Consider the following 23116-nt stretch of genomic DNA (forward strand, 5'->3'; position numbering starts at 1 on the left):
AAGGACTGAGCGTTCTGCCTGCACAGTGCTGTCAGGGCACTACACGTGCAACCCTGGATGTTTGAGGCCTAACTGATAGAGAAAGGGGGTGATGGCAAAATGGGACAGAGGGGAGTAGGGAGGGAAAAAAGAAATAAAGAAGGAAAAGGAATGCAAAAGATAAACTCGAATGCACGCTTGTGAGATTTCCAACGTGTTCTAAACTCTCTCTCTCTCTCTCTCTCTCTCTCTCTCATGCTTTATGTCTCTCTCTCGGTCTCTCTCACCCAGCCGCAACATGCTAAGCACAGGTGAAACCAGACTGCTGATGTGAAATGTGTGTGTGTGTGTGTGTGTGTGTGTGTGTGTGTGTGTGTGTGTGTGTGTGTGTGTGAGTGAGAAAGAGAGAGAGTGTGTGCGTGTGTGTGTACGCGTGCGTGCGCGAATGTGCGTGTGCGAATGAGCTTGTGCGCGCGCGCGCGTCAACGAGTCTCTTACGGAAGGCGGACCTCAACAACAGGTCTCCCCTCCAAAACGTCACACGACACGCACCTTGATGGTGAGAGAGAGACAGACAGAGGCAGAGAGAGAGAGAGAAGACACAGAAAGAGACAGGGGGTGTTGGGCGGAACGGAGAGGGCGAGAGGGGGTGGGGGGGGGGAAATACTCCTGAATATTCATGGCTCCTCCAATGGATTCTCCACAGCTCCATCATTCCGGGATCCTCTCCTCTTCCTCGCTCCCCTCTCTGTCCGTCCGTCTGTCTGTCTGTCTGTCTGTCTGTATGCATGGGGACAGGGAAAGAAGGGAGGCAAACAGACACACAGACACAGACAGACACAGAGAGAGAGAGAGCATACAAACCGATGGAATCTGCTCCAGTATCGGAATGACGGAAGTGAGGCAGTCCATCACGTGGTCCTAGCCATGAGCCAACAACAACATGGGAATCACCATCAAAGAATAGGTGTGGGGGGCGGGCGGGAGGGGGGCGGAGGGAAGAGAAGAGGCGTGGTAAGGGAGGTGGGGGTGGGGGGATCGCGGACATGATGAAGGTAACCGCGACACTGCACCATTCAAAAAAGGCAACAGCAACGTGATGTGTGGGTGACCCGTGTTGAGTTCGACAACAACTGATCCCAACAAGAGAAAGAGAGAGAGTAAAGGAGAGGAGGAGGAACTGGGAATTAAGGAAGGGGTGAAAGAATGGAAGGAAGAAAGAATGAAGAAAGAAAAGTAAAAAAATGAAAAAAAAAAGAACAGAAAGAAAAGATATATGACATAAAAAAGAAAAGAAAACACAGAAGGAGAGAAAGAAAAAAAGAAAAAGAAAAAGAAACAAAAAAAAGAAAAAACGAACGAACAAAACAACAACAATTCGCTTAGAGAAAAAAACAAAACAAGAACATAAAGCACTCCCGACAAAGAAAACCGCAACATACGGCGCAGTTAAAATACGTCGATCCGTGATGAGATTAATAAAAGATTCGCCTCCGACTTTTCTCTGGGGGGAAAAAAAATGGAGAAAACTACCAGTAATAATACACCAGTTATCAACGATTCTTGTCCCATTTCTCTCTCTCTCTCTCTCTCTCTCTCTCTCTCTCTCTCTCCGCATTTGTGGAATCAATGCCAGAGTTATGGAAATAAGGGGAGAGTGTGCCAGGAAAGCGGAAAAAGAAGAAAAGATGGACAGAGACAGCAGGAAAGACACAGCACGCGCACGTGTTAGAAGCCATGAAGGGCGGGTTGGCAGGGCTTGTGAAAGGATGTCCAGGTTGCGTGTGCGTGCTTAGTGTACATACACGTGTGCGAGCTTCTCTCTCTCTCTCTCTCTGACAGTGTGGCTGTATGTTTGAGGCTCTCTGTGTGTGTGCGCGCGCGCGCGCGCGCGTGTGTGTGTGTGTGTGTGTGTGTGTGTGTGTGTGTGTGTGTGTGTGTGTGTGTGTGTGTTTGTCTGTGTGTCTGTAAGTGTGTGAGTGAGAGAGAGATGTGTATGTGTCACTGTGTGTATGCGTGCGTGCTGATTGTGTGTGTGTGTGTGTGTCTGTGTGTGTGTGTGTGTGTGTGTGCGTACGTGTGTGCGTGTTAGTGTATAGGCGCGCGCGAGAGTGAGTGTGTGCGTGTGCGCGCGCGAAACTGTAGATTTCCCACCAATGACATACGTTGACTCGCACATGCTTGTTGCGCGCTGGTACCGCTGTGTATTTAATGTTGATGGCAGTGGGCCTACTTTGTGACTGGCGGAAACCGCTAAAGAGAAGACGGAAAACGCATCAAACAAACAGGAAAAAAAAGGAAATAAAGAAACGGAACGAGAAGACTGACAGACAGAGAGAGAAGGGGGGGGGGGGGGGGGAGACAAGAGAAGACTAGACAAATTCTTTATTGACGACAGTGATAAACGAGCAAGGCATGTTTTTATTTGCTTTTTGCTTTTTTGTGTTTGTTGTTTTTTGGGTTTTTTTTTTTTTTTAACAACCAGCTGTCGCCGTAACGAGAGGAAGAGAGAAAAGGGGAGAGAGAGAGAGAGAGAGAGAGAGACAGGCAGACAGAGATTCCAGACTCAGAACGATCTGTTTACATACAAGCTCTTGCCCTTCCACCAGACGAGCGAACGATGCATCAACAGCAAGGATGGCACTGACTTCATCTTCGTGCTCCTCTTCCTATTGCTGGTGTGTACACAACTGGCGACGTCCATCACAGGTGTTTTGGGGGGAGTTCTTCTGCAGCCTCCCTATGCAAAGCGATTTGAAACACCGGGTGCATGTGTTTGTGTTTTCTGGGAAAGACACTAGAGAGAGAGACAGACACACGGAGAGAGAGAGAGAGAGAGAGAGAGAGAGAGAGAGAGAGGGCAGAGACAGGCAGGGACAGAGAGAGATATATATATACTGAGAGACAGATACTAGGGGATGATGAAGACAGACACACTGACATCCACACAACTAGCAGTCAAGGAGACATACAGACACAGACGGAGAGAGAGAGAAAGAGAGAGACAGTCATGCAGAGACAGACAGACAGACATACAGACACAGACGGAGAGAGAGAGAGAGAAAGAGAGAGAGAGAGTCATGCAGAGACAGACAGACAGACATACAGACAGACAATGAACCAATCAGACAGACAAACACTCTATCAAACAGCCAGCTTACAGACACAGACAAAAGACCCACCCACGCCGAACACATGAGTCACACACACACACACACACACACACACACACACACACACACACAGAGCAGTCCCCCCCCACCCCCAACCCAGGGAAGGTGGGAGAAGGGAGGCAGGCAGACGACACCGACACCCACACCCCGGAACCCACTTCAGCGCCACCTGGGGACAGACAAACGAGCGACAAGCGGGCCGACCACAGGGGGCAGACCGGCAGGGATATGGATGGGAGGGAGGGTCAAGGTCATCCGTCTGTCTCCGCTGGTCCGGCTGTCACGGCTCTGGCATCGTGGTACTGCCAGACTAAACTCCCCTCACCCCCACCCCACCCCACCCCGTCCCTCCCACTGAGATATCCATGAACCCCCACCCCACCCACCCCAACACACACACACACACACACACACACACACCCCAGCTCACCCACACTGCCCTTACGTCGTTGTGTTGTGTGTTTGAGGAACATGTCTGCATCAATGTCGCGCGGGGGAAGTCTAGGGGAGGGAGGCGGAGGGCGGGGGGGGGGGGGGGGGGGGGGGCTGTGGAGGATAGATATCTTGTATGCTGCCTGTCTATGCGTTTGTCTGTCTGTGAGAGAGGGGGCGATTCGAGATTCAAAGATTAAAAAAAACAAAAAAAACAACAACAACACTTTATCTCATCTCATCTCATCTATCCCTTGACCCGTGGGTGGGTCGTTGGGGCACCATGGATGACTGCCTGGTCAGCTCGCGCCACCTGCCTCGGTCCTCAGCGGCCCTTTGAGTTGTGGCAAATGGCAGGCCCGTCCACTCTTTGATGTTGTCCTCCCACCGCTTTCTCTGTCTGCCTCTCTTCCTCCTTCCTTGTACGGTACCCTGCAGGATGGTCTTGGCTAGGCCGTCTGATCGTGTGATGTGTCCATACCAGCGGAGCTTGCGTTCCTTCACTGTGGTTAGCAGGTCTTTGAATGGGCCAATGGCGTTTTGGACTCTTCTTTTCACTTCCTCACTTTATCACTCGAGGATAAAGAGTTTAGGCACTGCCTAGACTTCCAATCTGTCCTTGTGACAACAATAACAATAACGATAACGACAGAGAGAGACAGACAGACAGAGACAGAGACAGAAACAGAGATAGAGACAGCGACAGAAGCAGAACTTGGGATAGATCTCGACCATGATATAGTACAGTGCACTACGAAAGAAGAAGATGATGATGATGATGACGATGATGGTGTTGAAGGATGACTTATAAGAAAGCGAATGAGAAGAACAAGGAGAGGACGAGTAGCAAGATGGCACCATAGAACGTGGAATGGATGGATGTATTGTCTCCGGTGGCACTCAAACAACACGTAGATGTGAGCCTAGCACTCCCAAATCTCCACCCCCACCCACTCACCCCAATCCACCCCTCCCCCCACCCCCACCCCCATCCCGAAATTGCAAAAGGCGTGAAGACAGCAGACGAGGCCCAACAAGACCCTCGCTACAGGAAATGGAACCGTCATGAATTAGGCCCGTGAGGGAGAACGGGGTAGTAGGGAGGAGGGGGGGGTGTAGGGAGGGGGGCGTGTGGAGGGGGTGTGGGGGGGGGGGGGAAGAAGACAAGTTAATGAAAGTCAATGGCCGTCCGACCTGTTGCCGGTGACGTGAAGCGAGGGAGTGAATGGAATGAAACAGGTTGCTCTGTCAGTCTAGATGCACCACTGGGTGCACCAACAGAACCAATAATCATTATTTATAATAAAAAAAATTTTAAAAGGTGAGCCCCATGAAATCAATTGCTATCAGAATAAAACGCCAAGATAACACTGCTGTGGCTTATTTAACAACAACAACAAAGAAAACCAATTCACCTATCTCCACCAACAACAAAGAAAACCAATTCACCTATCTCCACCAACAACAAAGAAAACCAATTCACCTATCTCCACCAACAACAAAGAAAACCAATTCACCTATCAACACCAACAACAAAGAAAACCTATTCACCTATCTTCACCAACAACAAAGAAAACCTATTCACCTATCTACACCAACAACAAAGAAAACCTATTCACCTATCTACACCAACAACAAAGAAAACCAATTCACCTATCAACACCAACAACTAAGAAAACTAATTCACCCATCTACACCAATCAACAGTCACTCTGATGCTTAAAATCAACAACAACAGCCACACACAACATCACAAACACACAAAAACAAAAAACAACTGAAGAGTTAAAAAGATTAACAGTGCAAAAATGAAACAAACAGTTGTTGAGGATGTACGCAGTATTCACAATTGTTTGAATCAGTTCATTAATTTTCTTACAAAGACAAGACTCACAACAGAAGTCGGAGGGGGATGGAGTGAGGGTTTAAGGGGGGTGGGGGACGGGCGTTTCTCAATAACCTAAGTTCCCAAGAAATCCCATAAATCCCCGAGACGCAATACACACAACAGCAGATCAGCCCGGAAAAGACCGTTCGCTTCAGGGAAGTTCTTGTTTGTGTGTTCGTTTCGGTCTCCCCAGCTCAAACCAGCTAGCACTGGCTTGCAGTTGATTCTAACGCTGAAAAACAAGATCAGCGGAAGCCGCACAGGAAAAGCCACGACAAGTCCTGGGTTCGGGTTGCACGAGCGATCTCAGCCAGGATAAGATAGCTCAACGTCAAGAAGAAACGATTCCTCAGTCTATGGAATTAACGACAAGAATTTTCCGAAGTCTATGGAATTAGCGTAGACTTTGTGGGAAATCCAGAATAAGCGTACACTTTGAGGGGAAAATCTTTTTATTTGTATTTGTATTTGCATTTCTTTTCATCACAACAGATTTCTCTGTGTGAAATTCGGGCTGCTCTCCCCAGGGAGAGCGCGTCGCTACACTACAGCGCCACCCTTTTTTTTTAATATTTTTTCCTGCGTGCAGTTTTATTTGTTTTTTCCTATTACAACGCTCAGCAACCTTAGAGACTGCAAAATCCCTCAAACAATCCTCACAAGATCATCCGTGATCACTGCCAGCAGACAGATGTTCGTACAGACATCGCCACACACCCCAAGCCCCATGGACGGCAGGAGGCATTCCCTGTACACAGACATTAGCTGATGACTACACTACAGGAGGAGAAGAGTGGGGAGGGCAGAGAGAGAGAGGGGGGGAAGGGGTGTACAGAAGGTGAAGAGAGAGAGAGAGGGAGGGGGGATAGCAGAGGTGAAGAAAGGAGGAGGGGGGACAGAGGGAAAGATGGAACTGCAGGGAGGTGGGAGAGTGACAGGTCATAACAGGAACGTCAGACTGGGAGGGAGACGGACCGACAGAGAGACAATGAGAGACAGAGAGAAACAGAGACAGAGATGCGGAGAGAAACGAAATGAAATTTTATTTTACCAGTGCAATGAGATAAGCAAATACATATGCTTTTTTTTCCACCCAGCCCTGGGCATAAAAGAAAATCAAAGAAAAAAATCACGTACAAAATGCAAACATTAAGTGTAAGAAGAAAATCAAAGTAGTAAATCAAGAAAACAAAAAACATATATAAAGGGGGTGGGGAGTATAGTTATATATCCACAGACCACTAACAAGGTTACATACATACTCACGCAGCAGAGAGAATGTGGGAGAGAAAGAGAGTGGAGGGAGAGAGAGAACACATACACACGCACGCACGCATGCACGCGCACGCGCGCGCACACACACACACACACACACACAAACACGCACGCACGCGCACACACACACACACACACACACACACACAATCATCATCATGGCCTGGCTTCGCTGACGAAGATCTAGGAAGGGCGTTGTCCACGTCTGATGCAGGCACGCTCATGGCTGACAAGGCCAATGCGGGAAAAGCAGAGTCGGCCGCAGCGGTTGCAAGGGAAAGTCTGGTCTGGGTTCGCGGCTGCAGCGTCGTGGTTCTTCCTCCTTCTGCGTTTGTCCGCAAGGCTGGCCCTGCGGTTGTTTTCGAAGGAGGAGACAGCTTGGTGGATGGTGCGTCGCCAGGTCTCTCGATCAGCGGCTACTGCGGACCACTGGCGATGGTCAATGTGACAGGCACTGAGAGCTTTCTTCAAGGAGTCTTTGTATCTCTTCTTGGGTGCTCCTCTGTCACGGTGGCCAGTGGACAGTTCGCCATACAGCGCGATCTTGGGCAGGCGGTGGTCCTCCATCCTGGACACGTGCCCTGCCCAACGTAGCTGGGTCTTTAGCAGCACTGCCTCGATGCTGATAGTCTTTGCCTGCTCCAGGACCTCGACATTTGTGATGTAGTCACTCCAGTGGATGCTGAGGATGGTGCGAAGGCAGCGCTGGTGGAAGCGATCAAGCAGTCGTATGTGGTGCCGGTAGGTGACCCAGGTTTCGGAGCCATACAACAGGGTGGGCAGTACAACAGCTCTGTACACGCTGATCTTTGTGTCTTTCTTCAGGTGTTTGTTGTTCCACACTCTCTTGTACAGCCTGCCGAATGCGCTGTTTGCCTTTGCAAGTCTGTTGTCGATCTCCTTGTCGATCTTGGCGTCAGACGAGATGGTGCAGCCTAGGTAGCTGAACTGGTGGACCGACTTCAGCTCGGTCTCACCGATGTTGATGTGAGGAGCGTGGAATTCTTCCCGTGGGGCAGGCTGGTGGAGAACTTCCGTCTTTTTCAGACAGGGAGATAAGGATGTAATATAGAGACAGAGACATAGAGAAAGAGAGACATGGACAGAGACAGAGACAAAGAGAGACACAAAAATGTTTTATTCATAAACACATATCCCCGTGGCAGACGATACACATAAAGATTATCTTTCTTAAAGAGAGACAGAGAGAGACAGAGAGAGACAGACAGACCGACAGACAGACAGTGACAAAGAGAAACACGGAGACAGAGAGACAGAAACAGAGTGACAGACAGACAGACAGACAGATGACAGACACCATCATCACCAAAGATGGAAAGTGATAGGGGCGGTACAGCATGTAGATGGCGACGATAGCAGAAGGCAGATAAAGAGGTCCCCACGGACCACACACACACACACACAGACACACACACACACACACACACACACACAGACACACACACACAGACACACAGACACACACACACACACACACACACTGACGGTGGTCCTGTGACTCATCGGCCATCAGTCTGTTGCCAGTGATGTTATGAGACTTAACATTATCACCTTCCGTGTTGAGTGACCAGACAGAGGAAGATAATGGGGAAGTAGAGGATAAAGAGAGTGAGGGAGAAAGAAAGGAGAGGAGGGGGGGGGGAGAGGGCAAGGAGAGAGAGAGAGAGGAAGGAGAAGATTGAGCTTGACCTGCCGGTCGTAAATGGTGGGACAGCGGGGGAGAGCATGAGACAACGTAATTTATTCATTCTGTTACTGACTGGCTGACAACACGAAGCCTGCAGTCATTAAGTGGGAAACAGGGAGGTGGTTGGGTGGTTGGGGGGTGGGGGGGGGAGAGAGACACTGATCAACTGAGAACGAAACAGTGGATGTCAAGTTTGTGCTCAAGTACTCGAGCATGATGTAAATTATGCATACACAAGTACGTATGGAGGCGGTGGTGGTAGTAGCAGTAGTAGTGGTAGTGGTGTATGTGCGCGCGTGCGTGTACAGAGAGAGAGGGGGAGGGGGGGGGGAGGGGGGGGGGGGGAGACAGACAGACAGAAGAGACAGACCAACGAACAGACAGACAGACAGTCGCAGCAGCAACATTCAAAATACTCCCATTTTCTGACGAGCACCTGTCCTTTGTATATCTCTGTTTAAAAACGTGGGTTGGGGTGTGTACAATCCCACCCCCCAACCCCCCACCCCCAATTTTTTTTTTTTTTTATAAAAAGGACAACATAATTATGATCACCAATCAAAGTGAAAATGAAGACTTTCATGATGGTGATGATGGTGATGAAAGTGACGGCAAATGACTGTAACGACTATGAGGATGACATGATGTTGCTCACTTCAGTTCGGTTCAGTTTCTCAAGGAGGCGTCACTGCGTTCGGACAATTCCATACCATATACGCTGCACCACATCTACTATAGATATAGTGACACTAATGAAGTGGTGAAGACGGAAACGACAACCACGATGTTGACAACACGGACCTCCACACCCCCACCCAAAAGTCATTCAGTTTGGTTTAAACATGATTTTGGTGTCATATACTGTACCATGTCAAACTGATGCAAACTAGGCCTATGGTTTGCTCTGTTTGGCCAAAGGAATGTATATGTAAACACCAAACATGGAGTATAATACAAACTCCTCCTGCTGGTCGCAAAAGCGTTCAAAGACACTGCGAACAACACAGCAGCAATAAGCCCAAACTTATGGTGTGCTCGGAAACCATCAATTTTGATTTCTTTTCTTTTCACAATGTTCTCTCTCTCTCTCTCTCTCTCTCTCTCTCTCTCTCTCTCGTTTATAATATTTGTTGTTGTGGTTGGCAGTTAGGCTAAATAGTACAGGTTGATGATAGAGATGATAGAGTGTGGTTGAAGATGATGTATGTGTGCTTGTATTGGGCACGTGCATCTATAAACAATTAATTCACCTTGTTCTAGAAAAGCTTATTGACAAGAATTGTTTTATTTACTGTTCATAGTTTGTTTTTGTATTGTTTTTGTTTTTGTTTTCGTTCAATACACGACGCTGCAATTGAGAATTATGTCCCCTTGACATAAGGGCTGTAGATAGGCCAATGTCAATAAATAATGTCTGAAGCGTCTCTCTCTCTCTCTCTCTCTCTCTCTCTCTCTCTCTCTGAGCCTCCCAGACTCACCCCAGCGTGGAGGTAGCGGGCTGGGCGGCAGGGCGGGCCGGGGAGTGGTTCCTGGGGATGCTGTGGAAGGGGTGGTGGGGGAGCTGGGGGTGGGCGAAGGAGGGCTGGGGGGGCAGGGGCTGCAGGGGAGGCAGCGGAGCCAGGGAGGGGAAGGGGAACCCGCCGCTGCCCAGCCTCATCAGCCGGTCAAAGTCCCAGCTCAGGTCCGCCAGAGGCATGGGCAGGGGGTCCAGAAGACCCCCGTTTGGGCAGTCCATCCACAGTCGGTTCCGCCCGTTGTTGTTGTGGTGGTGGTGGTGGCTGTTGTTGTGGGGGTGGGGGTGTGGGTGGAGGAGGGAGGAGGCGGCGGCATCAAAGTGGTAGGAGTTGGACAGGAACTGCTGGAAGAGGTCCTGGGCCGTGCTGTTGAAGAAACTCTCGGCGGACGAGTACATGAAGGAGGAAGTAAACTCCGTGCGGCGGTTCAGGATGGGTGTGCTGGGGGCTCCCCCTCCCCCTCCTCCTCCCCCATGCCCCCCGCCCCCCACATCCCTGCCCTCCTGCATGCTGACAGAAGCAGGGACAGCCAGGCGTCACTCACTGCTGTCTTCACCTCCTTCACAGCCCAACACCCCCACTGAGGGGACGGCAGTAACACCCTGTCATCACCAACATTCACCTATCAATGGCTTCACCACAAACACCATTTAGTTCCCCCTTTTTTCCCGTTTTTCACTCTCGTTTCTCTTCCTCTACCGTTGATCTCCAATCAGCGAGCGTTGGATGTGAACGTGCGCACGTGGTGACCGTCTGTACTAGCGTGAGGGCCACGATACGACTGTCCGCACTGACGTGATGGTGTCCAGCCAAACACGCGCCATCTGCTTCATTACGAACTCGCTGACCATCGCACCGCCGACATCACACCGCCCGCTACATGTTGGTGGCACAACACTGACCACTGACCAGCGGTCAACTCGTGGCCATAGTGGACTTCACTGTCAATGTCTTCACTCTGTTATCATGACAACACTAAAAATGGACAGCCATTGTCTTCACTCTCCCCTTACCACACCACTAACAGTGTCGTGGGTGGAGGATGCTCTACAGTGAACGGCGCTCTGCACATCCCCTTTCAATAAAACACTACAACAGTAACACTCGGAAAAAGCACAGCACAGACGCAACAGCGGACATCACAGAACTTCCTTCTGAAACAAAAGGACTCAGATCGATAGGAACCCACGCCTAACTGGAGGGAGAACAGTCACACACACCAAACACACGGCGGGGAAGGCACAGCACAACAGGTCAGAAGAGAAGCGGCGTTCACTTGATCCCATCATTCCCAGCAGACGGCGGAATAGAACCAGGGAGGAAAGAACACGGGGCCAACGGCCAGGGTCCACACGGAAAGAGGAGGGGGGGGGGGGGGACATCACAAAGTGTGTTCAGCAGACACACTGACGCCCTACCACCCCCTCACCTCCCTTCCCCCCGCCCCTGGCTTTGTCCAGCTTGGCCCCATACTGCCCAGTACAGCGCACACCCCGTGAATCGATGTCCTGCTGTGTGTGGGCAGCAGCTCGTGCCATCCAGCGTGCAGTGATGAGGAGGAGGAGCCCCACAGGTCGGGCCCCGAGGGCAGAGAGATACAGCTCCACTTGTTTCACCCAGCAACACACACACACACAGCAACAGGCCCCCAGTGCCGGAGTGACGGCAACGATGTTTCCTGTCCTGCCTCTCTGGCACTGCTGCTGTGCTGTGATGCGGGGGTGGGATGTCTCTCTCTCTCTCTCTCTATCTCACTCCCCCATCTCTCTCTCTCTCTCAATCTCTCTCCTCTATCTACCGAACTCCCTCATCTCTCTTTCTCCCTCCCCCATCTCTCTCTCTCACACACACACACACACACACACACAAACCCCCGAAAAACGGACTGCTAGGCAGAGTACGGGGACATCGACACAGCAAAATGTCGTCGCCCGCCGTAGACCTAGACCTACCTTCCTACCCCCCCGGAACTGGGACCGATCCCATCCACCCAAAAGGTCAGCACTTGACAAAACAAGCTCATAAACCCTGCTCTCTCTCTCTGCACTGCACTGCACTCAGCCTGTGGTACAAAGTAACTAGGTCTGATCTATCACCCTGCCTACCTACCTCCTACAGCGACTGCATTAGCTTGCTTGCCTTGTCAGTTACAAGCTGTCTGTTATTGGAGTTCACACTGCACACGGCATGCACGGCTCGCTCCCCTCTTTACCCTGTCTTGCCTGCCCCGCTCAATTCTCTCCTGTTAGTTACTCTGCCATGCCCCGACACGGCGTCAATACCGTTCCAACGACAAACAAAAACAAGCACGTGCGTATACTGTCCCTTTGCAACCAGCAGCTTGCTTGACATGGTACAGTATTATGACACCGAATCTACCATGATCTTCCAGCCTTTTCTTTGAAACGTATTCAGGTTCATACGCTTGTATGGGGGAAAAATGGAAACAAAAAGCAGATGCATTCCCCCCTATTATATCTAATGGTATTGTCTATTATAAAAACAAAGATAAAGCTGATGTTTTTAACAACTTTTTTTCATTTCACAATCCACTCTTGAAGATAGCGAAAATGATTTACCTGACGTTCCATTCCTCGACACTGTGCTTACTTCTTCTGATGTTGAAGGTGTTATTCTAAATCTAAATAAAAATAAAGCAGTAGGGCCAGATCTTGTCCACGATAGATTGTTAATCGCCTCATTGCCAGCCATTCTAGATCCACTAACTAGGATTTTCAACAAAAGCCTTCATGAATCAAAAAGCAGCAATTGGCCAATTCCTGAGCAAAACAAAAGCTGATGAAACATGTTTTGAATGAAGTGTCTGACACAGATAGCTAGGACAACTACCAAAAAAATTATTTAAAAAAAAAAGCAAAAACAGTTGACGCCAGTTTACGGCTAAGTGTGCGTCCACTCTCCCTTCAGAATGTCTTTCTAACTGCCTCTGTTCACGGTATGTCTGTCCTCTTCCTAACTTACTTCATTTCTCGCAGCTCCCTTCACGAGGTCTTTCCAAACACCCTACATCATGTCTTTTCTAATTCTCGACATGTATTTGTTGATCCTTTCTTCACAGCGTCTTTCCTTTTTCCTTTCATAATCTTTGTACTGCCTCCCTTGACAAAACCTCTGTTCACAGTGTGTCTTTTCTTACACACCCACACACCCACTCCTTTCACACAATGTCTTTCCAACCTCCACAATGTCTTTCCAACCTCTTTCCACAGTGTCTTTCCTACCTCCCGTGACAAAACCTTCTGTTCATAGTATGTCTGTCCCTACACACCCACCCACCCCATCCTTTACCCACCCCTCACAAGATACAGTCATCCCCAACCTGTTTGATATCATTCCATTCTCCTTCCTCCCCGCACACCCTCCTTCCCCTCTCCCCCCACACCCACACCCACACCCCCTCTTTCTCTGTGTACCCTCTGCATCCAGCACTGCCAAGCCTTTGTCAGTCACACTTCAAAGAGACTGTTGACATTTAGCGACTGCTGCACTCCCTCATCTATGTATGTATGTATGTATGTATGTACACACACACACACACACACAGAGAGAGAGAGAGAGAGAGACCCACTCACACCCCCGTCATAATGGTCTCTTCAAAAACCAACCTCTCGGATGAAAAATCACTCCTTCCCGCACGAAGCAAGAAGTGGATAGGAACAAAACGAAATGGGGAGGGTGGTGTGTGGGCTGAACCAGGGCTGTCTTCTGTGATTACAAACAAGCCAATCAACATTCTTCTGTACCCAGCTCCTCAACAAAAGATGACAGGCTGAACATTCCCAGGAAGAAAAATAAAAATTTTAAGGAAACAAAAAAAACCCAAAACCAATCAATCTGTTTCTTCAGTTACACCCACGCAACCAACTCAGCGATTCAGAAGTCTATTCCTGATGCGAGACTGGCGTTCTCCATAATGCCAACGTTCCCTAACATTTTGCCGTGTTTGCTCAAGGGTTTTATTGTTTTGAGAACGGATGGCAAGATCAAATTTACATTAAAAAAAAAAAGACAAAAAAGACTACTACTACAAATAATAATAATGCTGATGATCATCATCTAAAAGGCCAGAACCTTTTCACTTTCGTTTTCTTCTTCTGCTACTGCGACTTGTTTCCTTTACAACGACCACGAGAAAGCTTCAATGCTGAATGTCTGCCGCGTTTCAACTCACTCCATTTTTAGGCAACCACTCCTCTTCGGGGGTCAGAGGTAATAAAAGGCTGTCCAGTAAAATTTAACCCTGATGTTTACACTAAAATCAAACCGAATATTCTTCTTCTTCTTCTTCCATCAGTTTCCCCATTATTTGTTGCTGTTTTCTGGCTGCACGGCTGTCGGGAGATGAGAACAGTGATACTGCTAGGCAGTACAACTTGGATGAACGGGACATGTTAAGAAGAAAGACCCAAAAATGATGAAGATTTTGAGAAAGACAGAAACTATTTTTTGCATCAGCAATACAGTCGGTTTTCTCTTGTTTGATGCCACTACATCTTTATTTCCTCTCTCTTCTTTTCTTTCTCATTAGTTGTGTATCCCACGCTTTTTCTACTTGCTTTTTGTTGTTGTTGTTGTTGTTTTGCTGCTGCTGCTGCTGCTTTCTTGCAAACGAAACATTATCTATCTTTGATTCCATGCAGAAGCCCTACTCTTGTAAAAGCAAAATCGCTCAGTTGTTGGTTGTCGTGTTTCAAACACCTCAAAACGCCCGCTTAACCTGTACAGCTAACGTGTTGGTGTCGACAGGTGAGAAGGTGCGGGTGTCGGCTTTGATTGAGGCACGGCCCCTCTCAGTGCTACAGCCAGTGCAGGTAAACCACACTGTAACAAGCCACTGCTGCTACCCTCACCCCCACCCCTACACACACACACACACACAATTAAAAAAAGAAACAGAAGGATGCTATCTGTTTGTGGCGCAGCCGCCGTCTCGTCAGCCAGTGAGGTTTTGGCAGAGCTTAAAGTCAACACCATTAGCAAATACCGGCCCTGTCAACATATCCCACTACACTGCACCCCACCCCCTCTTCTCTCCCTCCATCACTCCTCCTTTTCTTCCTCTCTCTTATCGTCATTGACAAGCAAAGGGATAAAACACACACTCCTCCCACGCGCGCGCGTTCACTGATGGGGAAAGGTGTCGGAAAAAACAAAAAACAGGAACAATGGCAGACAGACAAGAGAGAGGGGGAGAGGGAGGGAGAGGGAGGGAGAGATACTAACAGACAGAGAGAGACGGAGACTCAGACAACGACACCCCCTTCCCCCTCCCTACACACACACACACACACACACACACACAGCGCGGAACTTGTTATAGTTCCCTGTTCTACTCGTGTGGAATCGGTTCCTAGCATGGACCAGATGTGACGACAACCCCAAACCAAGACCATGTTATCTAAAAGTTCAACGGAATATCACAAACACGGGTTTTATGGATTATCCATTTGTTTCCCTGCGTTTTCTCATCACATCATTGCTGAATCAAGTATTTATTCATCTAATCACGATATCCGCGATTCCGGGAATGATTTAAAATACTTATTATCACTGTTGGCTGTTCTCTTCATACGATACAAACACTTGGCAATGTCAATCGCGCCTACGACGTTTGCAAACCTACGACACTTTTACCCCTTCACCTAGCTGCTAACATTACGTCTGCGCAAACTTCCTCTGTCTTTTGAAGCCATGTTTCTGATCATTTTACACGATTCCTACACAAATAACAGTAAGCAAAAAGAATTACAATAAAACAAATAAAGAACAGGGTTTTTGTTGCTGCTGCTGCTGTTTTATTCTGAACGTATCACGAACTTCCACTGTTTCCCACCACAAGAGCACAGTGACAATTTCACGCACACAACGCTATAATGGAAGCATCACATAGCACGCTATAATGGAAGCATCACATAGCACGCTATAATGGAAGCATCATGGAAGCATCACATAGCACGCTATAATGGAAGCATCACATTGGCCCAACACTCGACTTATATCACAGATTGACATAAGTTTTACATTTGGGCCAACAGCAAAGTGAGAGCTGTATTATCAATGGTTTCTCCAGTCAATGGGAAATCATTTACAGCTTAGTCTTTTGTGAAGGACTATGACTCTCAAACTAGGAGGCAAAATTGCACTGGCTCTTAGTGCTGCAGCCTTGTGGGCTAGTTGGCCTTTGGGAACCATCCCAACGCCAACTGTCCAAAACCAAAAACCCTCTTGGCCGAGAGACACTCTCCACTATAATCAAATTCTGGCCCAAATAGTCGGAACAGCAGTTGCCTCCTCTGCTGTTCTGATGGTCATAGTCGGACACGACTGATTATCATATCAGGACATAGCACTGCATCGGAAGGTTAAGAGGAGTCTCCAACATCCCTGAAAGACGCGACAAAAATACTGTACATCACACCCACACACTGCCCACCGTTTCCGCAGCTATCCACGACAGAAAAAGACAACAGCAACAACAACAAATTCAACAACACCACCATCACTGTCCGCGGTCGTTTTCTCCAAGCTGCTCAAACACACGCACACTCACTCACACACACACACAAAAGAGAAAAAACAACAAGAGATTCCAATACAGATGCACTGCTTCACAAATTGCACGCTACCACCGACCCACAAGACGTCCAGCACACAGAACTTCCAGAATGAAACACAACGACCGGCATTGGAAATGGAAGAACTAATTCACAGTCCGAGAACATCCACACAGATTAATGATTCCTGTGCACGTGCGTGGTAGTGTAGGTGAGCGCGCGTGTGTGCGAGTGAGTGCGTGTGTGTGGTTGTGGGTGTGTGGGTGTGTGTGTGTGTGTGTGTGTGTCCAATCCGTGTGACTGTACGTGTGTGTGTGTGTGTGTTGTGTGTGACTGTGTGTGTGTGTGTGGATGTGAGCAGGTGAGAGTGCTGCCAGCAGCCACAAGACCGGTGTTGCTGCTGCTGGCTGCCAGGTTGGAAGGAGGAGCTGAAGTGGATTCAACACTGTTGCCTTCTCTCTCCATTCAACAGCGGGATTGGATTGGGGCAGGGGGTCCCCGCTGGCTTAGCTGTCCATCTTCAATGAGATGCGACTTGGTTCTCTCTCTCTCTCTCTCTCTCTGTGCCTCTCGCTCTGTCTGTCTGTCTCCCTCTCTCTCTGTGCCTCTCGCTCTGTCTCGCTCTGTCTGTCTGTCTGTCTGTCTGTCTCTCTCTCTCTCTGTGCCTCTCGCTCTGTCTGTCTGTCTCTCTCTGAGACTCACACACACACACACACACACACAAACACTCTCTCTCTCTCTCTTTCTCTGTAGTGGTATGGGTTTCTCTCTCTCTCTATGCCTCTCGCTCTGTCTGTCTCTCTCTCTCTCCTCTCTCTCGAGAGTCGCTAGAGTCAAGCAAGGCAATACCAAACACGTTTATGCAAGATAATTGGATATTTGACCTATTTTCAGATTCTACATTATCCCATCAGGTACGAAAAAAAAAAAGGAAGCAATTAATACAAACATAAATATCAAACACCCACAGTCGGGGTTGTTGGGGTTTTTTTCCGCTAAAAGCACAGACAGACAGACAGACAGACAGACGGAGACAGGGCTGGGATAGAAGAAGCGGGGAAGTCATACTAAAATAAAGAAGCGGTCTCCAATACAAAGCCTGCTTTCAGGTCCTCGGAGTGGGACAAAGGATAATAATCATCCAAACATAGGCTAATATAAAAATCCTTATGTGATATTGATACAGATACAATCTCTCTCTCTCTCTCTCTCTCTCTCTCTCTCATCCAACTCAGGGTTTGGTTTTCACATGTGTGTGTGTGTACGACATGTGCTTCCATATTGTATGTATACAGGTCGGTGGCATTACATTAAAACAGTACTGATTTGAATTCCTCTCTCTCTCTCTCTCTCTCTCTCTCTCTCTCTATATATATATATATATTGTGTGTGTGTGTGTGTGTGTGTGTGTGTGTGTGTGTGTGTGTGTCTGTGTGCATGTGTCAGAAAACTACCAGACCAGACTGGAGAAGCAAGCTAGAACACCCACCCTCCTCTCCAGCACTGTACATCCCGAACCCCGGCTGCTCCACTGACTGACCAACGGGCGTGGTATGTGAAGCCCACCACCAGATGGCTGACCGCTCAGCCCGGACACACAGCTGGACACCAGTGTCTGACCAGTGCCTGCCCATCGTTCTGGGTACAACTCCTGGTGGGAAGCTACAGCACGCGCCGATCTGTGTGTGTGTGTGTGTGTGTGTGTGTATGTATGTATGTGTATATATATATGTGTGTGTGTGTGTGTGCGTGCGTGTGTGTGTGTGTGTGCATTCCGTGCATCGTCAAATGCCTACACGCTCCAAAGCACGTGCATGCAGTGCACCTCCCCCCCACACCCCCCCAACCCTTCTTCTTCACCCCTGCACCTCTCTCACTCTCTCTCTCCTCTCTCTCTCTCTCTACCACCCTCCTCTCCCCCCCCCCCTTCCATCGCACCGACTAACTGTACTGCTGGCGGTCAGTGATTTTCAAGTCGGTTGGAGAGATTGGTGAGGTGGGGTGTGGGGGTGTGGGGGGAGGGGAGGGGAGGGGTGTGGGGAGTGTCAAGAGTAGCAGGGTGGCAGGGGGAGGTGGCGGTGGATCGAGAAAGGTTCAATTATTCAAAGCTCTGTCAGTCTGTCTGTCTGATGAGGAGGGGCGGGTGGGGGGGGGGGTGCGTGTGACAGCGTCTCTCTCTCTCTCTCTCTCTCTCCCTCTCTCTCTCTCTCTCTCTGTGCGTGCTTGTCACTGTGTCTACATCTCGGTGCATCTGAATGTCCCCCCCCCCCCCCCCCCCGTCTCTTTCCCATCTCTCTTATAGCCGAGATAACGACGTTTGTGGAAGGGCAGCCAACATCGATAGCATGCAGTGTCATTTGTTTGATGCTCGGGAATAACACATGCAGTGTGATTTGTTTGATGCTCGGAATAACACATGCAGTGTGATTTGTCTGATGCTCGGGAATAACACATGCAGTGTCATTTGTCTGATGCTCGGAATAACACATGCAGTGTGATTTCTTTGATGCTCGGAATAACACATGCAGTGTGATTTCTTTGATGCTCGGAATAACACATGCAGTGTGATTTCTTTGATGCTCGGAATAACACATGCAGTGTGATTTGTTTGATGCTCGGAATAACACATGCAGTGTCATTTGTTTGATGCTCGGGAATAACACATGCAGTGTGATTTGTTTGATGCTCGGAATAACACATGCAGTGTGATTTGTCTGATGCTCGGAATAACACATGCAGTGTCATTTGTTTGATGCTCGGAATAACACATGCAGTGTCATTTGTTTGATGCTCGGAATAACACATGCAGTGTGATTTGTTTGATGCTCGGAATAACACATGCAGTGTGATTTGTTTGATGCTCGGAATAACACATGCAGTGTCATTTGTTTGATGCTCGGAATAACACATGCAGTGTCATTTGTTTGATGCTCGGAATAACACATGCAGTGTCATTTGTTTGGTGCTCGGAATAACACATGCAATGTGATTTGATGCTCTCAGAGATGCATCATGATTGCATCCCTTAAATAAGACTCCACATGGTTTAACCATCTGAATGACATACGAAATTTATTGGGTTTTTTTTGTTTGTTTTTACCATCTGAATAACATAAGGTTTTTTTTCTGATTCTCTTGTCTATGACCAATAATTTCTTTAGCACATTAATTTATTATCCTCCCTGAATTTCCCTTGTCCCAAATCCCCTCCACCACCTTTTTTTTCCCTACTGACACACATCCACGAAAACGCGCGCGCGCGCACACACACACACACACACACACACACACACACACACACACAGCCTCCCACTTGACTGTGGCTGTGATCCTCCAAGTGCCGCATGTCTGCCTGCCTGAGAGACAAGGACCTGTGCTGGAAAACCATCCGCCCCTCGGCTACATAACACTAGTGAGGGTATATCACACACACCTCTTATTCTGCACATCGTCTGCACTTCTCAAGCCACAGTCTGTCTGTCTGTCAACTGCTGTAAGCCAAGTGCTCCCTGCATTCAGAGAGGCTGCTGACAAGGTCTAAGAGGGGGGTGGGGGACTGGGGGTGGGGGGGTTATGGGGGTAGGAGTGCGGAGGGCTGGGAGGGGTGGGGGGCGAGAGTGAAAACTGAGAGGGAGAGGGGAGCACAGAGAGAGGGGGAGGGGAGGAGGCAAACAGAGAACAGGGGGAGATAAAGATAGACAATGAGAGAGACGGCAGACAGACAGAGACACAGAGACAGACAGACAGACAGACAGACACAGAAAATGGGACAGAGAGTGAGTAAGAGAGACAAAGACAGAGACACAGAGAGAGAGAGACACTGAGAGAGACAGAGAGACCGACAGAGAGAGAGAGACAGAGACATAGAGAGAGACAGAGAGACCAACACATAGAAAGAGACAGATAGAGAGACAGAGACAGAGAGATAGAGACAGACACACAAAGAAAGAGACAGAGAGACAGACAGAGACACAGAGACACAGAGACAGAGACAGACAGACAGGTCCCTGGGCCCACCATCTTTCTACCCCCTCCATCCCATCACCTAGGAAGGTGGGTCATGCTGCTGCGCTCCTCCCCATTATGGTGTCAGAATGGTCAACGTGATGACCGTGGACTCCTAACAGGAAGAAGAAGACAGACAGACAGAAAGTCACAGAGACAGAGGAGGGGGTGGGGCCAGGGAAAGACCCAGGGCCCACTGTCCCTCACTCCTACCTCCTGAACTCTGCACACAGCACACAACACAGGCCACCTTCTCACATTATCCCTCACTACTACCTCCTGAACTCTGCACACAGCACACAACACAGGCCACCTCCTCACATTATCCCTCACTACTACCTCCTGAACTCTGCATACAGCACACAACACAGGCCACCTCCTCACATTATCCCTCACTACTACCTCCTGAACTCTGCACACAACACAGGCTACCTCCTCACATTATCCCTCACTCCTACCTCCTGAACTCTGCACACAGCACACAACACAGGCCACCTCCTCACATTATCCCTCACTACTACCTCCTGAACTCTGCACACAGCACACAACACAGGCCACCTCCTCACATTATCCCTCACTCCTACCTCCTGAACTCTGCACACAGCACACAACACAGGCCGCCTTCTCACATTATCCCTCACTACTACCTCCTGAACTCTGCACACAGCACACAACACAGGCCGCCTTCTCACATTATCCCTCACTCCTACCTCCTGAACTCTGCACACAGCACACAACACAGGCTATCTCCTCACATTATCCCTCACTCCTACCTCCTGAACTCTGCATTCAGCACACAACACAGGCCACCTCCTCACATTATCCCTCACTACTACCTCCTGAACTCTGCACACAGCACACAACACAGGCCACCTCCTCACATTATCCCTCACTCCTACCTCCTGAACTCTGCACACAGCACACAACACAGGCCGCCTCCTCACATTATCCCTCACTACTACCTCCTGAACTCTGCACACAGCACACAACACAGGCCACCTCCTCACATTATCCCTCACTACTACCTCCTGAACTCTGCACACAGCACACAACACAGGCCACCTCCTCACATTATCCCTCACTCCTACCTCCTGAACTCTGCACACAGCACACAACACAGGCCGCCTCCTCACATTATCCCTCACTCCTACCTCCTGAACTCTGCACACAGCACACAACACAGGCTACCTCCTCACATTATCCCTCACTACTTCCTCCTGAACTCTGTACACAGCACACAACACAGGCCACCTCCTCACATTATCCCTCACTCCTACCTCCTGAACTCTGCACACAGCACACAACACAGGCCACCTCCTCACATTATCCCTCACTCCTACCTCCTGAACTCTGCATACAGCACACAACACAGGCCACCTCCTCACATTATCCCTCACTCCTACCTCCTGAACTCTGCACACAGCACACAACACAGGCTACCTCCTCACATTATCCCTCACTACTACCTCCTGAACTCTGCACACAGCACACAACACAGGCTACCTCCTCACATTATCCCTCACTACTACCTCCTGAACTCTGCACACAGCACACAACACAGGCCATCTCCTCACATTATCCCTCACTCCTACCTCCTGAACTCTGCACACAGCACACAACACAGGCCACCTCCTCACATTATCCCTCACTACTACCTCCTGAACTCTGCACACAGCACACAACACAGGCCACCTCCTCACATTATCCCTCACTACTACCTCCTGAACTCTGCACACAGCACACAACACAGGCCACCTCCTCACATTATCCCTCACTACTACCTCCTGAACTCTGCACACAGCACACAACACAGGCTACCTCCTCACATTATCCCTCACTACTACCTCCTGAACTCTGCACACAGCACACAACACAGGCCACCTCCTCACATTATCCCTCACTACTACCTCCTGAACTCTGCACACAGCACACAACACAGGCTATCTCCTCACATTATCCCTCACTCCTACCTCCTGAACTCTGCACACAGCACACAACACAGGCCACCTCCTCATATCACCAGATAACTGGATTCACTCCACCATGTCACGGACATGTCGGCACACCCAGTGAACTGCTCAGCGTTATCGTCTGCCCGCAGTGTCCGGCATGCACGGTTATTGTATTAATGGAGCCTGCGATCACTTCCTGTCGTCGTGAACGTGTGAAAGACTTGACAGACCCGTGTCAGATTTACCCAAGTTTGCTGGCTTGCCTGTTACCCATCAGTCGCGGATTTTGATGGGTGGGTGAATGAGACGAATGTCGTTTATGCAACGAGGCGATCTCCTCACCTGTGTGTGTGTGTGTGTGTGTGTGTGTGTGTGTGTGTGTGTGTTTAACTCACTCCATACGAACGGCGAAAGAGACGACGTTAACAGCGTTTCACCCCAATTACCACCATCAAAATATTGCAAGCGGAAGGCCCTTACACTGAAGAGGTGAATGTTGACAAAGAATACCACAATTCTGACGACGGAAGCTAAAGGCTGGATCATTCAGACAACCACTGGACATCCGAGGGGTCTGTGTAGAGGAGAAGAGAGGACTGGCCGTACTGAGTGTGT

General features: G+C 49.1%; 1 protein-coding gene across 5 annotated transcripts in view; it reads right to left on the bottom strand.

Annotated features, from left to right (window-relative positions):
- The window catches only part of LOC143286698 (uncharacterized), a 251817-nt gene that overhangs the window by 136663 nt on the left and 92038 nt on the right, over positions 1–23116 (bottom strand). For 3 of the 5 annotated variants that reach the window (XM_076594371.1, XM_076594369.1, XM_076594367.1), the window contains exon 1: positions 9934–10639. The exons of 1 other annotated variant lie outside the window; for it this stretch is intronic. In XM_076594371.1, coding sequence (XP_076450486.1) covers positions 9934–10478 — 545 coding nt within the window. In that variant the 5' untranslated portion in view covers positions 10479–10639. Of the gene's footprint in view, positions 1–9933; positions 10641–23116 lie in introns of those variants that run through there. One more of the 5 variants, XM_076594368.1, reaches the window with a different exon arrangement.

The sequence above is a fragment of the Babylonia areolata genome, chromosome 10, assembly GCF_041734735.1.
Source record: "Babylonia areolata isolate BAREFJ2019XMU chromosome 10, ASM4173473v1, whole genome shotgun sequence".
Taxonomy (NCBI): Eukaryota; Metazoa; Mollusca; class Gastropoda; order Neogastropoda; family Buccinidae; genus Babylonia; species Babylonia areolata.